Consider the following 19,335-nt stretch of genomic DNA (forward strand, 5'->3'; position numbering starts at 1 on the left):
GAGCAGCTTGAACACAGTGCTTTAAATATCTCCTTTTGTGGTGGAAAAAGTCTAAATTAAAAACAACACAACTTAAGTCATTTATATTTAGCCTCTAACTTATAATGCACCTCATTTAAATAAACATGAACGCTTCAAGCAGACAAACACAATCTGGCCGTCAACCCCTTTAAAGCTTTTAAACGAACAACTTATTCCGACGGTTTGAACAATGAATAAAAGATGTCGAGACGGTCTCAAACGAGACGGTGGTGGGCGGCCGGCACTTGCTACATTTTCCTCGTCTCCCCCTTCTGTCATTGAGACCGCAGGCGATGACCTTGAGAATTTCCTCTCGGCCAATAGGAACTCTTTGTTTCTCCCAGCCTCTCAAATCTGCTGAGGATGCCAATGTATAATGCCTCAAATACACTTATTACTGAAGGCGGCTGCCGAGGCGGTGTTGCGTTGATGTTTGTGTGTACAGTAGGTGTTTTGTGTGTGTGTGTGTGTGTGTGTGGAATACAACGAGGAGGCAGGATATATATTGTACGGATATATTTTCATCATCTCATAGAAAAAGTGCATTGTGAATATTGGCAATGTTTCCTTCCTGGTTTGAGCTTTATTTACAAGTGTTTATGTGTGTGAGTGTGGCACATGTGTGATCATTTATCTCCTTTAGCTTCTTGGGCACACAGCACAATTAGACATCCCAGAGGAATTCTGGAAAAAAAAAAACACTGGGAGCACATCATGCACTGATATAATTGCATGTTTACCCGAACTGATTTGTGACATATTACCGGTTATAATGTGCGACCTGTTATCAAAAAGATGGCTGTGTCATAAATATTGATGGCAGATTTCATACTACCCAGCATGCATGGGACAGATTCACAACCTGCCAACATTTTTTTTGGCCCCTAATGGGAACATTAAAAATCCCTGGCTCCAGCTACGAGTCACTTGCTGACTGCATGGATTTCTGCCGCTGCCTGTTACTTGGAAATGACAAAGAAAATCATGAGACTCGCTCATCAAATGCCACGATTTACTGACCTCACTGCCCTGTGTGTATCTAATAACACCAACAACACTGATTAATACCACAAATTGCAATTACAGTGAGGTTTTTTTTTACTCCTAGACTGCAACCCTGGGGAAAACCTACGAATCTGGTAGTCACCGTCATCGTAACATGACCTATAGGGACCACATACTGTTGGAGATGAGCTCCAGCACATGCTCTTTCAAACCACATGGGGATCCAGACATCAGGTGGGTGTCTATATAAAACTGATGAATGAAACGAAAGGTCATTTTTAATGGGGAAGTCGCTCGTGATCAACATTATGCCAGGTGTAGCCCTGTTTCAGCAGTTACAGTTTCGTCTATTGTTCTGTTCGGTGGGGCGAGTAGAGCTTTTGTCTGGGACCCTCCATCTGTTCATGTGAACTTGACAATAAGAACATGCACCTCGCCTAACATTAAGGAGCGTGTCAGGTGGAGAGACAGCCAGAAGACAACAGGACAGACAGATGGATGAATAGATAGATAGATAGATAGATAGATAGATAGATAGATAGATAGATAGATAGATAGATAGATAGATAGATTCTCGTGAGTGGTCTGCATAAACATAGTCAACGCACAGAGAAATGTCAGTGTTGAATATGAATGAGACAGTAGGCTACTGTACCTGTTACAATGACCCCAGTCACTGATCATTTCATACCTGATATCTCGGACTGCGGGACGCCGTTTAACGTGAAGCCTTTGCCGCTGTAGAAGTTGCGCACGTCCGCGCAGCTCCGCGCTTTACCGCCCGCGTTATCCGCAGACAGAGACACGGAGACGAGCGACACGAGCAGCGCGACCGCTGTCAGATCCATTGTGTCCGGATCCAGAGACTGAGGAAGAGGATGAAGTCCACTGACGCTGATGCTCAACACTTCACACAGCGAATCAAAGCATCCGATTCTTCCTACAACAGCAGGATATACTATAGTAGAAATCCACTTGTTTAGGGTTTGTTTGTTAAATGCACGTCCAGGTTTAAAGCCGGTGGTCCTGTTGAAAGAGGATACGTTATTGATCAGTCCGGTGGGGATCTGTTTCTGGTGCTCATGTCTTTACGCACTAGCCTATTAATAATGCATAACTTATAATATCCCTACAAGTAGCTACTGTAGTACAAACAGTAAATACTGCTGTAGGAATATCTGGTTAAAGCGCCCAGTGCTGCTGCTGTGCGCTCCTGTGCTGTCTGTCTCTTTACTGTCCCGTTCTCACCGAACAATAGTGATGTCCGATTCGCGAACGAGTCGTTCTTTTGAATCGGTTCCTTTGAATAAATCGGACGAATTGATTCGCTTATTCATATAAACAATGCATGCACTGGTGCACAGACTGGGATAACTAGTTAAGATCAGGGAACTTAGGCTGGTTAGATAGATAGATAGACAGACAGAACGATAGATAGATAGATAGATAGATAGATAGATAGATAGATAGATAGATAGACAAAACAATAGATAGATACCCTATACACAGACAGAAAGATAGATAGACAGAATGATAGATGGATAGAGACAGAACAATAGATAGATGATAGACAGATAGAAAAAGAACGATAGATGGATAGATATAGATGATAGACAGACAGATAGAGACAGAATGATATATAGATAGATGGAGACAGAACGACAGATAGATAGATGGATAGATAGATAGATAGATAGATAGATAGATAGTATCTTTTGAGTGAAAAGCTATCTTTTTGTGGATACATTTTAATATCCGCTTAGTTAAAAAAAAAAGAAAACAAATCTTAACAAAAACATAGTAATAAACAATGTGACTTAAGTAAAAATATATTTGTTTCATAGTAAAAAAATAAAAAATAATAATTCGAGGAACATTTTGGGGTGATGAATCATTTGAGTCGATTCATTGAAACAATCCGTTCGAATTTCGGATTTCCCAACATCCCTGAACAAGTCCAGCCCTGTGTTCGAATAAAAGAGGAGGGCTAGGGGTCCAGACACCTGCAGGAGGTAAACAGACGCCCCCTGCCGCCTTCCCCGACAACTGGAACACAATGTATCCTGCATGGCAATTGATTTCAGGTGGGATATTAAATGGACGTGATCATAAAAACAGATTGAATCGGTTATAGGCTGAAACCGAGAATACAGTCAGCTGCGATCAAGCCTGTTATTTTTCAGTCAAAACACGTCTAATTAAGAGCACTCAGATTCTCAGCGTTTGTGTTGAGCGGGTTCATTTCAATTACATGGTGGTTACACAGCTGCATAAAGAAGAGGAATTATTTTTCACAACTACAAAAAGCGCACATTGCACCGCGACGCCTCTGTTTGATCATAGACGCGTGAGTGAAAAATGAAAGTGAGTCATTGACCACACTAATAATAAACCTCTCACCTTTACTCAAAAGCAGCTTCAACGCCAATTTCCTAGCATTTCTATGACAGTTGCCATGTCATTTGTTGACACAAAAACGTAGCAACGGCAAAATGAAGGGTTTCACTGTGGCTGGAGACCAGGAAATGTTCATGACAGCTTAATTGGCATCTAAATAATAAGACACAGCTAATTAAAAAAGCAGCATAAATTACAACATGTCTGCCGAAAGACATGAAGACTCAATTGTGCATTCTGGGCGTGACTGGTTCATTGCAAACAGCGCTCACCTAGATAACAGAGAAGCCTATGTTGTCAGAACATATGTAATTGATACAAAACCGGTTCAGATCAACAACAAACCCCAGCTTTGCAACAGGAAAATAAAATATAACCCGCAGACGAGATGAAGAACGTGCTCAGATGTTGATGTTGAGGTGCGAAAATAGAAACGATTTCCATTTCAAAATGCACGAGTGACAACCTATTTTTTTTTACAGTCTATCTACTATGGTGACAACGCGAAAGGGAGAGCCCAGCAAACAAGGGACGTCCCCCGGACGTTTCAAACGTCCCCTTAGGTCCGCATTAGGTCCGCTTTGTAACGTTCCCGATCGGACGTTCTGAGGACGTCCGCACTTGGTCCCATTTGTAACGTTCGCTGACGGACATTCCGATGACGTTCGCATTTGGTCCGCTTTGTAACGTTCGCTGACGGACATTCCGATAACGTTCGCATTTGGTCCATTTTGTAACGTTCGCTGACGGACATTCCGATGACGTTCGCATTTGGTCCATTTTATAACGTTCGCTGACGGACGTTCTGAGGACATTTGTCCGGGCCAGTTTGCGAACGTCCCTATTTCGTCCCTCACCTGGCATTTCCATGACAACACTTGCAAAATCCAGTCGCCCATGCGTTTGCCATCATCAACTGACACTTTGCAACTCAGACAAACGAATAATTAAACTAAAATATAAATGCAAATATTTGCATTAATTGTAAGTTCATGCTAAAAACGTTAGTGTTTTAATGTTAAGATAATAACTTTCATGTAAATTATATCACTAATTAAAGATGTAATAAAACCACGAGTCTGTTTTCACCCGTTATAATTTAAACATCAAAAACATGAAAATTGATTCAATTGAATATGAGCTATTTATAAAGGCTATTCCACATGCACGAAGAGGTTGAATCCCAGGAGCTCTAAAAGAATGCATCGACTTCAAATGATGAATGCAGCCAAGGAAAACGTGAAGAATGAAAAATTGCTGGAAAGAAAGTGGAAAGTAACACGGTAAGACAAATAAAAGTATCCTTAACATTTACCTGTCAAACTGTTGGTCAGGCGAAGGTGACTGGTTTTATTAAAAATAATATATTTTAGGAAAAATATTATTCTAATTATTGATAGCACATGCAGATCAAATAACACAAAAAAAATTGGAGAAACAAGCAAGTGACGATCAAATCATAGGATCAAATGCACCTAAGCGAGTGACGTCATTCCTTATGTACGCGGTTTGTATCACAGTCTATGGTTTGTATCCATGGCAACGCTCAGCTGCGTAGCGTAGTGACAGTTAACGGTCCTCCTCAGACGCAGCCTTATTGTGTTTTCTCTGTCCGTCGTCTGTCTAAAGGTATTTTTAATTTTTAGGTTATTATAAATTTGTTACCATAACCACTGTCCGTCTTTAAATTATATGAAAATGTTACCTTTTAAAACGTTTGCTGAAGTTGTCCGCAATGTACCGCTGATAACCGTTATGCCTACGAAGCTAACGTTAAATGTAGCTAAATTTAGGTTATTATAAATTTGTTAACGTTGTATAATAAAACGTTAAATTTAGGTTATTATAAATTTGTTACCATAACCACTGTCCGTCTTTAAATTATATAAAAATGTTACCTTTTAAAACGTTTGCTGAAGTTGTCCGCAATGTACCGCTGATAACCGTTATGCCTACGAAGCTAACGTTAAATGTAGCTGAAATGAGACAACGTTATATTCCACTTGGATAAAATCATAACTGAATATGTTTATTTTGTTGTTTTAGGGCCAAAGGTGGAGAATTGCCATCGGATTAATCCCACAGCTGACCGACAAACACACACACACACAGCGCATTTGAAGACACATGTGAACTTCGTTTCAGCTGGAAACTTGGCAACTAGACACACACACACGCACTTTTTTTGTTTATGAAAATAAAAGTATTTTTGTTTCCTGATATTCCTTGTGTTTGTTCCTTGGTTGTTCGATTTTGTGTTATCAGACTAATGCTACACTATAAAAGGGTCTTAAGATGTTAAAAGGACTTCTAGTGAACGTTCCGAAAAGGTCCCCGAAAGTTTTCTAAACGTCCCGCGAAGGTCCCTCGGGACGTCCCGCGAACGTCCCCCACGACGTCCTGCGAACGTTTAAAGAACCCTACACGAAGACGTTCAGGGGACGTTCGCAGTGGACGTTCAGGGGACGTTCTGGGGACTTTATTTTGTTAGCTGGGAGGGAGCAAAAAGACACGTGTATACTTTGAAAATATGGTATTTTATTGATCGATGTATGTGCGAGCACTTACAGTGACAAATGACACACGGCGCAGTCGGAGCTACATGGAAAATGACATTATTGACTCAAAACTCAAAAATATAAGTTTAAGACTGACGTCAGGGGGAACTGTCAAAACAAACAATAGGAACATTTTGCATCTAGAAAGTGTTAAACGCCGATGTTAAGGATGTTTCTACTAGAAATAAAGTATTTTCATTATCCTATATGAGTTAATCAAAAGCTGTTTTCACTGTTTTTAAATGGTTATGCTCAACCCGGCTATCATATAAACACCTTTGTATACAGTACATCGACTTCAGTATAAATAGGTTAAATGTACAATTCGACTTTTTACAACAACAATAAAGCCCTACAATTGCTCAAGCAGGTGGGTCAATCTTACAAAAACTGGGTCATTTCCCTCTAAAAAAAAAAAAAAAAAAAAAATACTTAATGGAAATTGGCCTGTTTTGAAGTCCATTAAGATATTTTTTTGCATTATTTGTATTCCTTACATTATTTTCCACATTTTTCTCTCAAATTCTCAATACTGTAATGCAAAGAAATATAGTTTTCATTTCTGTATTTTGGGAAGAAAATATTTATAAATAAACTATTTAAATTAGAGATTTATTTTATGCAGTTTATTGTTCCCCCCCCAGATTATAGAAATAAGAATTACAGCGTAAATATGTAAAAAAAAAGGCTCAATGCAAAAAAAAATAATCCTATTGTGGCTTCATTTTCTTAAAATACCCCCCCACCCCCACCCCTGAATCTATGGTGAAACAGAACTTTATGAGTTTCACCCGGATATACTGATAAAGGCAGAATTAAAACAGCTCTATCTTCAATATAATCCACACATACAATAAAACAGTATTCACACATAATATATATATATATATATATATATATATATATATATATACATACACGTATATGGGCAGCCTTTCCAGTAACTGCAGGAGGGTGTGAATGAACTCAGGATGTGATATGTTACTCTAAAATGTACCAAACCAGATGAATGTAATTGTAAATCCTCATTCAAAAAAGTCAAAACAGTGGCACTACAAAATATGACATTAAACCACCAAAGAAATGATGGCGGACCTCATCACACTTGCGTCTCCTTACACTACTTAGTAGCTACATAAAACCCTTTAAAACAGGCCAGAGCAAACGAATACCCAGTGTTTGAAGAACTTAATGATCATCTGAGGAGATCAGAAGACGAATGTGCAGACTTCTAAGGGCCTAGTGCAAATGCATGCGTGAATCGTTCAGTCTTTTCTAGTGTGCGTCAGACACCATCAGGCCACAGGAGGAGCTGTATTATGGGTAAAAGAGCAAGAAATAGGACGGCTGGGATGGTTGGGATGTGGCTGACTCCTTTGGCGTGCAGGTCCGGTTCGGGTCTGGAGTTGGGGGGTTGGATTGGGATAAAGCCTTCCCGTTGTGAAATTTGTACATAGATTTCCTTTTCAGTGAGCACTGTTGGAAGAAATATGAACAAAAGCATTTAAGAATTAGGTGCGAATATCACATTTAAACATGCTCAATACTCCAAGGGGACGTTTACACAACACCATTTTCAACTAAAAAGGAAAACTTTTTATGCGTTTTGTCTGTTTATTTACATGAAAACGGCGTTTCGGGGGCCTGAAAACACAAACTTTTGATAACGGGTTTCAAAGTGCACGTTTTTGAAAACGACAAAAACTACAAAAATATGCATTTGTGAAAACGGTGACGTCGTGCACATTACGTGTTCAGTCTATATGTGTAATGTTTCTTTTCAAAGTGACATCGCCAACTACTGGCCTGACATGAATAATTCAGCGTTTAATCGTTTTCAAAGATCCGTGTGAACAACAGGAATCGTTTTGACAACCTATAGTCATCTGTGTGCAAAAAAAGCAAAGGAAAAACTTTTCCATTTTTAGTACATCGTTGTTGTATAAACCCTTAGAAATAAAGCTTCTTTATTGGCATCTATGGTTCCATTAAGAACATTTCATTTCCATTGAAACTTTCCATTGCACAAAAGGATCTTTCCCAGCTAACATGGAATGTCCTCAAAACTTTGGCAAAGTTAGGAATTCTAGTAAATATAATAGAATGTGCGTTGAAAGTAAGAGTAACCTTCTCAAAACACAAAAAGCACTTTTGAACATCGTTCATGGATTGTTTTTCTAAAACATTTTAATTGGACGATCATCTTATTTTTGTAAGATGATACAACAATAAACGTACTAGTTTGAGATGGTTCAGAGAACATTTAAAGGTAATTTCCCATAATGTTTGCAAAATGATCAAATGTTATCACTATTGATCAAGAAAAACATTTAAAAATCTGGACGTTTTGAACGTTCAGAGAGCATAGTGTTTTCATAACTTAATGGGAACATTAGCAAAATGTTCTTAGAACATTTTTGTTAGCTGGGTTCTTCCCACTAAGGAAAAAATGGTTCTTTTAAGAAATGTTCACTGCTTTTGGTAACCAAAAATGGTTCTTCAATGGCATTGCTGCAAAATCCCCCTTTTGAAACTTGAATTTTTTAGAGTGTACAATAAGACGCCAATCCTCCAACAAAAGAAACAGTAAATCCGATTTGGTTACAGTGACAAATGCGCTTTGCGCAACTACGCACACACAATAACGTTCTGGGTTGAACATATGTGCATTGCGCAGCAGATGAGCAGGGCCATATATCAGCGCCAGGCTACGAGCCGAGAGCCGCACCACTCGCAGACACAAACCAACAGACGGCAACACATTAACGTGTCACAATGAAATGATGCATAGTGTCCATACGGACACAAACGAATGACTTCACGTGAGGATGTCTCGGCACAAACAAACACACATTCACGGTCTGATGTTTCAGAGGCATCCGTTTACCTAATTTTGCAACAACAAATTTGACCCAGACGCAACAAGGCAGGGCGAGAGACGAAAACAACAGTCACACCTTTTCCCAATGAAATCCAACCTGAGATTCTCACACAATAGCCATTGTGCCGTTCGCACAATTCACAAAGGGTTCATTTATTCACAATCACCATGAGGAGATCTCTTGATGCCAATTAAAGCAGTAAATGGATCCAATTCGTATCAGACCAGAGAGCGAACGCCCGCGGGCTGCTTGACAGGAGAGACGTGTAGGAATGATCACATATGCTGTATAAATATCATGCTAAATATGCAGAAGTCGTGTGAAACTGAGGATTCCTGCTGACGCTGAATGTGAGAATCTACTTATTTAGCATATTGTATTTCCGTTTCCGCTGGACACAGCTTTGGCAAGCCGCTATGGTGTTTATAGTTTTAAAAAGAAAACGAATGTGTTTGTATGATTCAATGCTTATTATCTCTACTGTATGTTTGAATATAGAAAAATGAGAAATGTGCTGAATTTGAGAATTTTTTTGTCGTCCAAATTGATAATATAGGTTTTTTTTTACGTTGAAGCAGTACATTCCCTGAGAACATTCTCTCAGCTAAATATAATACATTAAAAATATATAAATAAATAAAAATATAAATGAAAATAATTATACAACATAAAAATATAAATGAAATATTTCTAAATACATAAAATGTATTAAAAAAGTGTAAATAAATATGCATACATACAGTAATTTATAAATAAATAAAACATAACACAATATTACAAAAATATAAATTACATATTTATAAATATATAAATTAATATTAATTTTAAAAATTAAATACATTATTAACTAATTTATTTAAGTAAATAATACAAGATAATACTATTATACAGTAATACAATGATACTGTATTCTCAACAGGAATCCACTGGTAATATACAAATATTCACTTTTAGATTAGTGAGATAAATTTAGACATTATTAGCAACAGTATTAGCTACAACTGTGTACATAAGCTGATTTTAGTAGGTCAAAAAACAAAAACATAAGTAACCTGAACATAAAAGTTAAGGACACCATTCAAAAGTTTGGGGTCAGTGAGATTAAAAAAAAAAGAAATACTACTTAAGAAATGCTTTAAAAAAAAATAATACAAAAGATTTGTATTTCAAATAATATCATTTCATTTGAACTTTTTTCAAAGAATCCAGATTTTTTTTTTTTATCACATTTTCCAAAAAACTGTGAAGCAGCACAACTGCTTTCAACATTGATAATGGTAATGTTTCCCGAGCAGCAAATCAGCTTATGATTTCTGAAGGATCATGTGACTCTGAAGACTGGAGTAATGATGCTGAAAATTCAGCTTTTCATCAAAGGAAAAAATTTACATTTTAAAATATATTCAAATAGAAATAATAGTCTCAAAAGTCTACCTGTATGTGGTTGGTCATTAGTCTAGATTATACTTAGATGGTCTGTTCCTTTATTGGTGGTTCTTGGCCTGAATAAGCTGCAGTGTGGACCAGAAGTTATGCTGAAAGTCAAAAATCTGACAGACGTCTTTATAGACGTTGATATCTCACCTTTAAAAATTTGATTAGATGGATATGAAATATGTATACAGAGTTGTTGAATGCCAACATGCACTAACACCACGACGTATCTAGACTCATAACAGCTTTGACATGTGGCCACTCATTCATAAGACAAAGGCAAACGGCATAATTCCACCTCCGTAAAACCATGTTTGCCTTCTGTCTATCAAACACACACACAGGTGAAGCATGACCACACATGACAGGAAGAATGATTGCATTTCAACTCTTTCCCATGAATCTCTAGCTGTTGCAGGAACAAGCCTCCGCAGGTCACATGGCAGAGATCTGAAACTAGACGGCGGAGAGCGGTGGAGATCACCGTACTGAACGCCTCACAGAACACAGCCAACAGACTGAATACATTATCATGACAGTGAAGTGTGCAACGGCTTGCTTTGGCCTAGTTTTGCCAACTTCCAGCTGAGAAAAAATGACGAACGAGGAAAAAAATTGGAAAGTCTACAAGACTTACAAGATTTTTTACTTGCCCTTAACTTATTTTGCATTTCAAAAGAATCTGCAACTTTTCAAAAGATTCTACAACTTTTACAGCTGAAGTTTATCCAACCCGATCTCACGACCGATTCGTCCGAATTTGACGAGTGATTAAAATATGGCTAATTCGTAACAATTCGTACGACCTCACTCGTACGAATTAGTACGATTTTTGCTAAAACGTACATATTTGACGAGTTGCCCAATTCGTATGAATTCGTACGAATGACCTACCCCTGACCCCGCCCCTAAACCTACCCATCACGTGGGTTTAGACAAATCGTACAAATTCGTACGAATGAGGTCGTACGAATTGTTATGAATTAGCCATCTTTTAATCACTCGTCAAATTCGGACGAATTGGTCGTGAGATAGCGTTGGTTTATCTCAACAAATAATTACTGCTAAATAATATAACTTCCAATACATTCATGACACGCTGCTGTGAGTAAGTAGACATGCTGCTTCTGTACAATATAGCGTACATGAATTAACCATAGCAGCTCTATACAGGTGGAGCTGGGGAAGATGGGGGGTTTCTGAAAGCGCGCTGCAACTGCAACAGGAAATGCTGACAACTGAATGTTGAGCAGCGAGCTCATTGGCTACTGATACAGCAGAAACCAATCAGCTGTGCCCTATAGAGAATGATGTGAATGCAGCAGATTGAGATAAGGACCGGACAAGATCAGGCTGCACCATCTAGAGTTTCATGACAGAACTTTGTATTTACTGGAGGAACGTCTCTTCATAACTTTTAGAGAACCTTGCTTGAACTTTCCGAGAATGTTCATTTTTAGCTGGGAATATTTATTATATATTCTTACATGCTACTCATTCTATTCCTACAGTATATAAAAATATACTCCTGCATATTTCGGTATGGGTTGGACTTTACCTTCCATTTTCAGTGTGATGAATGATCAAGAAGCAATATCAGAAAATTTTTTTGTCATTATGTTTGATGTTGAGACATTTTTCACTCAAAATTGAACCAAAATAAAACAATAATAAAAAAATAATAACAAATACAAGAAAAGAAAAAATTCTGGCTCTGTGACAGCAACATATACTATGTTTATTGTGGAAAGAAATCCTAAAAATTGTAATATTGTACACTAATGGTATCTAAAATAATAGTTTACACATTTTATATATTAAATTTATTCCTGTGATGCAAAGCTGAATTATTAGCATCATTACTCCAGTCTTCAGTGTCACATGATCCTCCAGAAATCTTTCTAATATGCTGATTTAAGAAACATTTATCACAGTTGTGCTGTAATATGTCTGCTAAAACTGACTGATCCCAAAATTTTGAAGTGTATGTATTTATCTATCTATAATATAACCCATATTTTATGTTTCTTAAAACTTAATTGTTCCACTTTTTCAGTCCTTGTGTGAAGATACTGAAGTAAACTATCCCTAATAATTATACACCTGTTACAGTTTAAGTGTAATCATGTTTGTCATATACATTTGTTACAAGAGTGTAATTATATTTGTTACAGTGTAAATATGCATTTGTTAGTGTATTCATGTTTCTTACTAAAGTGTAAAAATGCATTTGTTAAAGTGTAATAATACGTTTGTTACAGTTTGATAATAGGTTTGTTATGTTGTAATGGAACGTTTGTTAGAGTGTAATAATACATTGTTACAGTGTATTAATAGGTTTGTTACATTGTAATAAAATGTTAATTACAATGTATTCATACTGTTGTAACAGTGTAATATATCTGTTACGTTGTAATTAAACTTTTCTTTCCGTGTAATACATTTGTTGCATTGTAATTGAACTTTTTTTCGTGTAATAGATTTGTTACATTGTAATTATACATGTGTTACCATGTAATAATACATTTGTTACATTGTAGTTATACATTTGCTTCAGTCTAATGAACCATTTTTACAGCGTAACTATACGTTTGTTACAGTCTAATTATACTTTTTACAGTGTAATATTCTTTTTACAGTATAAAATATGTTTGTTACAGTGTAATAGCACTTTTGTTACAGGGTAGTAATATGTTTGTTTCATTGTAATTATATGTTTGTTACGTGTAATACGTTTGTTACCATATAGAGTACATAATACTATATTGGTTACATTGTAATTATACATTTGTTACCACGTAGAATACATTTGTTAGTGTAATTATACTCTTTACAGTTATAATACATGTGTTACAGTGCAATAATACATTTGTTACATTGTAATTATACGGTTGTTAAGTGTAATTATACGTTTGTTACAGTCGTATACATTTTTACAGTGTAAAAATGTTTCTTACAGTGTAATAATACATTTGTTAAATTCTAATTATACATATATTAAGTGTAATTATACGTTTGTTACAGTTTAATTATACATTTTTACAGTGTAATGTTTCTTACAGTATAATACGTTTGTTACAGTGTAATAATATATTTGTTATATTGTAATTATACGTTTAAGTGTAATTATGTTTCTTAGTGTAATAATACATTTATTATACTGTAATTATACGTTTGTTTATTGTGATTACACGTTTGTTACATTTTTACAGTGTAATAATATTTTTGTTACAGTATAATAATATTCTTTTTACAATGCAAAACATTTGTTACATTGTAATTATAAGTTTGTTACAGTGTAATACATTACATTTTAATTTGACTGTTATTAAGTGTTATTATATGTTTGTTACAGTCTACACATTTTTTGTGTAATAATTCAATTACATTTTAATTGTTTTTTAAGTGTAAATATACGTTTGTTACAGCGTAGTAATACCTTTGTTACACTGTAATACATTTGTTACATTGTAATTATACATTTCTTAGGTTAAGTATACATTTATTACAGTCTAATTATACTTACAGTGTAATAATACGCTTGTTACAGTGTAATAAAATGTTACAATGTAATAATACATATTATAGTCTAATTATACGTTTGTTACTGTCTAATTATATATACATACACTACCGTTCAAAAGTTTGGGGTCAGTGAGAATTTTATTTTTATTTTTTGGAGGAAAGAAATCAATACTTTTATTTATCAAGGACAGTAAAGACATTTATAATGTTACAAAATATTCTATTTCAAACAAATGCTGTTCTTTTGAACTTCCTATTCATCAAAGAATCCCAAAAAAAAAAAAAAAACTGTACAACTGACAGACCAACAACTGTTTCAATATTGATAATAATAATAAATGTTTCTTGAGCATCAAATCCTCATATTATACTGATTTGTGAAGGATCATTTGACACTGAAGACACTGACACTGGTGATGCTGAAAATTCAGATTTGATCACAGGAATAAATTACACTTTACTATATATTCACACAGAAAACAGCTGATTTACACTGGAATAATATTTAATACTATAACTGATTTTTGTTGTATTTTTAATCAAATAAGCGCAGCCATGGTTAGCAGAAGAGAATTCTTTTAAAAGTATTTAAAATCGTACCGACCCCAAACTTTTGAACGGTAGTGTATATATACAGTCGTGCCCAGAATTAATCATACCCCTGGTAAATATGATCAAAAATGGCTGTAAAAAATAAATCTGCATCGTTTATCCTTTTGATCTTTCATTCAAAAAATTGCCAAAATCCTAACCTTTCGTTTAAGTAAAATAATTGAAAATGGGGGGGAAATCACATTATAAAATAAATGTTTATACAATGTAATAATACATTTGTTACATTGTAATTATACATGTGTTATGGTGAAATAATGTATTACATTGTAATTATACATTTGTTAGTCTAATTATACATTTGTTAAATGTATTTATACGTTAGTTAGTGTCATTATTCACTTTAGTTTAATAATACATTTGCTACAGTGATATTACATATTTGTTACATTTCAATCATATGTTTATAATGTTTTATTATACGTTTGTTACTGTAATAGTAAGTTTCTTACAGTGTAATAATATATGTGACGTTGTAATCATGCATTAGTGTTGCAGTGAAACAATACTTTACAGTGTAACTATGTTTGTTAGTAAAATAATATATTTGTTATATTTTAATTATACAGTTAAGAGTAATTACACATTTGTTACAGTGCATTAATACATTTGTTAAAGTGTAATAATACGTTTGTTACACATTCATTTATTACTTTGTAATTATACATTTGTTACAGTATAATGATACATTTGTTACATTATAATTGTATGTTTGTTACCGTGTAGTATACGCTTGTTAGTGTAATTTTTACCTTTTAACAGTTTAATAAATTTTATTTCAGCTTACAGTTGTTTTACACTGTATTTATACATTTGTTACACTGTAATATGTTTGTTACGGTGTAAAACAACATTTGTTACATTGTAACTGTACGTTTGTTACAGTGTAATTATTAGAGATGCACCTATGTATCGACCAATTAATTAATTAGCTATTAAGTCTCAGCTTTCAAATTCAGTACATTTTATCACGAAATTTGAACAATAAATGTCGCTTTAATGCTCTTAAATGTGACATGACAGATTAATGTAGCGCCTCAGTTCAAGTGACAGCGTGGTGTCTTTTCTTCCACAAATCTAGAAAAAAATGATAAATATCAGAAGGTTATGTTGAAAGATACAGTACAACTATCCGAAATCCGTATCATGACTTGTTTAATCACTCAATCTATGTTTCAACCGCGGAAAGACATCAATAAGACAGCTTGTGAACAATATCACTTAATTTTGCATTTACCTTAGGAAAGTTATCCAGTGTTCACAGTTCGTTCGTTGGTTAACTATTAAAAACTAGAAGAGCTTATTTACTGTTAATTATATGTGTGTTTGAATAGATTTTCCATGAAGAACTGTTTAACCCTTTAAGTGTCACCCCCCTTTTTTTGAATATACATGAAAATGCACATTTCGAACTTAAATGGTTGTAATTCAAGAATGCTTTGGAATATAGACGTAAGATTGGTCTTGTTTTAAAGAAGACATTTGGCAGATTCTTGTAGAAGTGAAATAAATTAAGAAAGTGAAATAGAAAAAAAGTTATAGAAGTTTGAGTTTATGAAAATGTACAATGTAAAAAATTTAATTATTCATATTTTATATAAAATATATATTTTCAAAACCTGGGCGACTCTAAAACTGCAAAAAAAATCAAAGCCAAAAATCTGAACAAGTTGTGTTTCAAATTTTAGGTTGATATCTCAAAAAATGAGCTTTCAGTAAGATTTTGTTTGGGCGCAGTACCAAACTTTTTCACTAGATGACAACCAGACTCCATTACTGCCCATATAAGGGCGCCTCCATTTCCATATGTGTTTTGAATGATATGAACCATTATTTCCACAATTTTCATACAATTTATGAAGTAGACATCCTATTCAGAAGTAATATGAGAAGTTTGGCAGATTTTGATATGATTTCAACCTCTAAGAAACATAAAAAGAACACGCATGTGCGTTTTAGCTTCCTGCCACATCATATAATTTTTTTCTTTATATAAAAAAAAAAATTCAGACCTTTTTTTTTAAATAATTGAATGGATGCTATCTTTTGAACTCTTGGAATGAAAACAAACTGAGGTTTCTACCCTTCTTTCATGATTTTTCATGTTCATCACTATTTCAAAATAAAGGTCTAAGAGTATGAAAATATTATTGTTGCAAATTGATAAATTACGGCTCCTCTGTAATTTATTTTGAAAATCAATCACCAAATATGGAAACTAGAGATTGTAAGCTTTCAAATGATATATAGTTTGTCAAGATTAGTTTAGGTTTAGTATAGGATATTACTGTTTTAAAAATGTAAAGGATTTGGGCCCACCGGTGGGCCCGTGACACTTAAGGGGTTAAGAAAACTACGATATGTGCAACTGAGTTTTATACAAACATTTCAGCTTTTATCTGAGTGTAAATATTATATCTGGAAATAAATAGCAGTTGAATATAACAGCTCTGTTGTTGAATGAGTGGGTTCCCTGTATAGTTTGCAGCATTATTTGGGAGACATGATTTTTTTCCTTAAGAAAATACCGAAATCAAACTATCGGTATCGGCATCGGCCGATATCATTTTGAATAATCGCTATCTGTATCGGTGGAGAAATGTAGTATCGGTGCATCTCTACTAATAACCAAAAAAATATTATTGCTTTCCAAAAGAAAGTAATTTTTGCATTAAATACTGACTAAACATGTAATAAGACTTTCATTAAATTAGTGCATTCAGCGGTTTAAGAATGAATTTTCCATGACATAACGTCTAAAAGCAGACAGGGTACTATTGTTAACTTGTCCACCCACAAACTGGGTATAATTATGTGCTGTACTTGGCAGTCTCTAATACTAGTGATGTGTATGAGAACAAAAACAAAACATCTCTTTCATTCATTTCATTTAGTTTTTCTTAAACTAAAGGTGTGAAAAGCAGGTGCGGAAATGTGATCCCTTACCAGCAATGCCAAATGCACACTTAGCGTCTGCAGCCGGACGTTAGAAATTCTGCTTTCAGAGAATATTAAATTATCTTCACATACCGAAGAGTGTTCAGAGCTTCAGTAAAAAAATGATAATATGGTTAATACGTAAATACATTTGAGTAGCTTTAAGGCAAGTCCATTTAAGGCAAGTTAGCTTGGCGACCATCTTGAAAACGCCTCAGAGCTGTTATTTACAATCATGCAAGTACCTGAATGGGGAAATACAAAAATCTACAAAACTGTTGGTCAAGATTACGTTCAAATATATTTCAAATCCAGAATAAAATCTAATGACAAAGGTATTATAAATTTAGCACAAATTTCTTTTTTTTTAGGCAGATCCATGCAGCTAATGCGCTAATGTAGTTTTTCGCCTTAAACTATTAGGCGGGAAACTAAGCATAGCACCACTAACTATAACCAATAAAAACTATTTGATCATTGATATGGCCAACCATGTCAAAGGAAAGACATATTTATTAAGAGCATGGCTAAAGGTAAGCAAACTTACTCTATTAGACACAATATCTGCAATATCTTCTACAGCTGGAGGATGAATCTGGTTTTACCTTTGGGAGTCAATCTAATCTTCCTCCCCTCTTCACCGTCTGTGTTGCTGGGGGAAGGGGGAGGAAAGCCAGAGGATCTGAAATTATGTTAGCATTAGCTACACTGACATCTACTTGCAAAAAATCTGGTTTGTGATTGTAAGATACAAAAATGGATTTACTGAAAAAAGGAGAAAGAAGCAGGTGCTGACAAACAGACGACGGCACATTTGCAGGAGATGAGGTCACCTTAATCAAAGTTTACCAAGCTGTCAGAGCATGTCCGCTCCAATGTCTGATGCTGGGAAAATAATCTGATAATTATGAACCCAGACACGCATGAGTGCCAATGGAGTAACATGAGTGCAACCGCCAGTATGTGCCAAAACAAACAACAGTCGTGGTTTTTAAAATGTTTTTTTTTTCTAAGCAAGTCATCCAGGACCTTGTATGTATTGTAAGCAGGTGTTGTTTTCATTTACGCAATTTTCATGAGACAAAATGATAAATTATTGAAATGCACACAAATATTTTGATCTTTTAGTAATTAGTCAAGATGAAATCTAAAAATTACTATTTACATTTCCAGTCCAATGTGACTGATTTATCGGAATAATATTATAATAAAAAATATAAAATTGTTAATCAAATTCTAAATAATACAAATAAATAATACGTAATAAAACTAAAATTCATGTGATTACCGCAATGCTGCATCATATGTATTATTCATATTATTTATATTTTTAAACATAAATATATATAATTGTAACAAAATAAGAGGGATCATACAAAATGCCTGTTATTTTTATTTATTTAGTACTGTACTGAATAAGATATTTTACATAAAAGCTAAAAATGACCCTGTTCAAAAGTTTATGTACCCTTGATTCGTAATACTGTGCGTCGTTACGTGGATGACCAACTGTTTTTTTGTGTTTTTTTGTGATGGTTGTTCTTGAGTCCCTTGTTTGTTCTGAGCAGTTAAAACTGCCCAATGTTCTTCAGAAAAATCCTCCAGGTCCTGAAAATTCTTGGTGGAATTTGAGGTATGCTTGGGATTATTGTCCTGTTGGAAGGTCCAATGACACCCAAGCTTCAGCTTGCTTACTGACGGCATGATGTTTTCTTCTAAGATTTCCTGATACTTCAATGAATCCATCTTGCCTTCCACACACTGCAGGTTTCCAGTGCCACAGGATGCAAAGCAGCCCCAGAGCATCACGAGAAACACCATGATCACACTGTAGACAGAGTGTTCTTTTCAGCATATGCTTCATTCTTCTTCCTCCAGACCTTCCTTCCTGATCCATAGGGCCGAAAAGTTCCAGTTTTGTTTCATTGCTCCACAGAACAGAATCCCACAACTTCTGTGGCTTA

At 35.0% G+C, this 19,335-nt stretch overlaps 2 protein-coding genes across 2 annotated transcripts in view; both read right to left on the reverse strand.

Annotated features, from left to right (window-relative positions):
• gpc1a (glypican 1a) overlaps positions 1-2,278 on the reverse strand; it is a 33,425-nt gene extending 31,147 nt beyond the window's left edge. The window contains exon 1 of the mRNA XM_056256608.1: positions 1,718-2,278. Within this exon, the coding sequence (XP_056112583.1) occupies positions 1,718-1,874 (157 nt within the window). The 5' untranslated portion in view covers positions 1,875-2,278. The remainder of the gene's footprint in view (positions 1-1,717) is intronic.
• Positions 2,279-6,901: 4,623 nt separating this feature from the next.
• gpc5b (glypican 5b) overlaps positions 6,902-19,335 on the reverse strand; it is a 59,887-nt gene continuing 47,453 nt past the window's right edge. The window contains exon 9 of the mRNA XM_056256606.1: positions 6,902-7,457. Within this exon, the coding sequence (XP_056112581.1) occupies positions 7,267-7,457 (191 nt within the window). The 3' untranslated portion in view covers positions 6,902-7,266. The remainder of the gene's footprint in view (positions 7,458-19,335) is intronic.

The sequence above is a fragment of the Rhinichthys klamathensis genome, unplaced genomic scaffold (assembly GCF_029890125.1).
Source record: "Rhinichthys klamathensis goyatoka isolate OS25496 unplaced genomic scaffold, OSU_Roscu_1.1 h1tg000127l_1, whole genome shotgun sequence".
Lineage (NCBI taxonomy): Eukaryota > Metazoa > Chordata > Actinopteri > Cypriniformes > Leuciscidae > Rhinichthys > Rhinichthys klamathensis.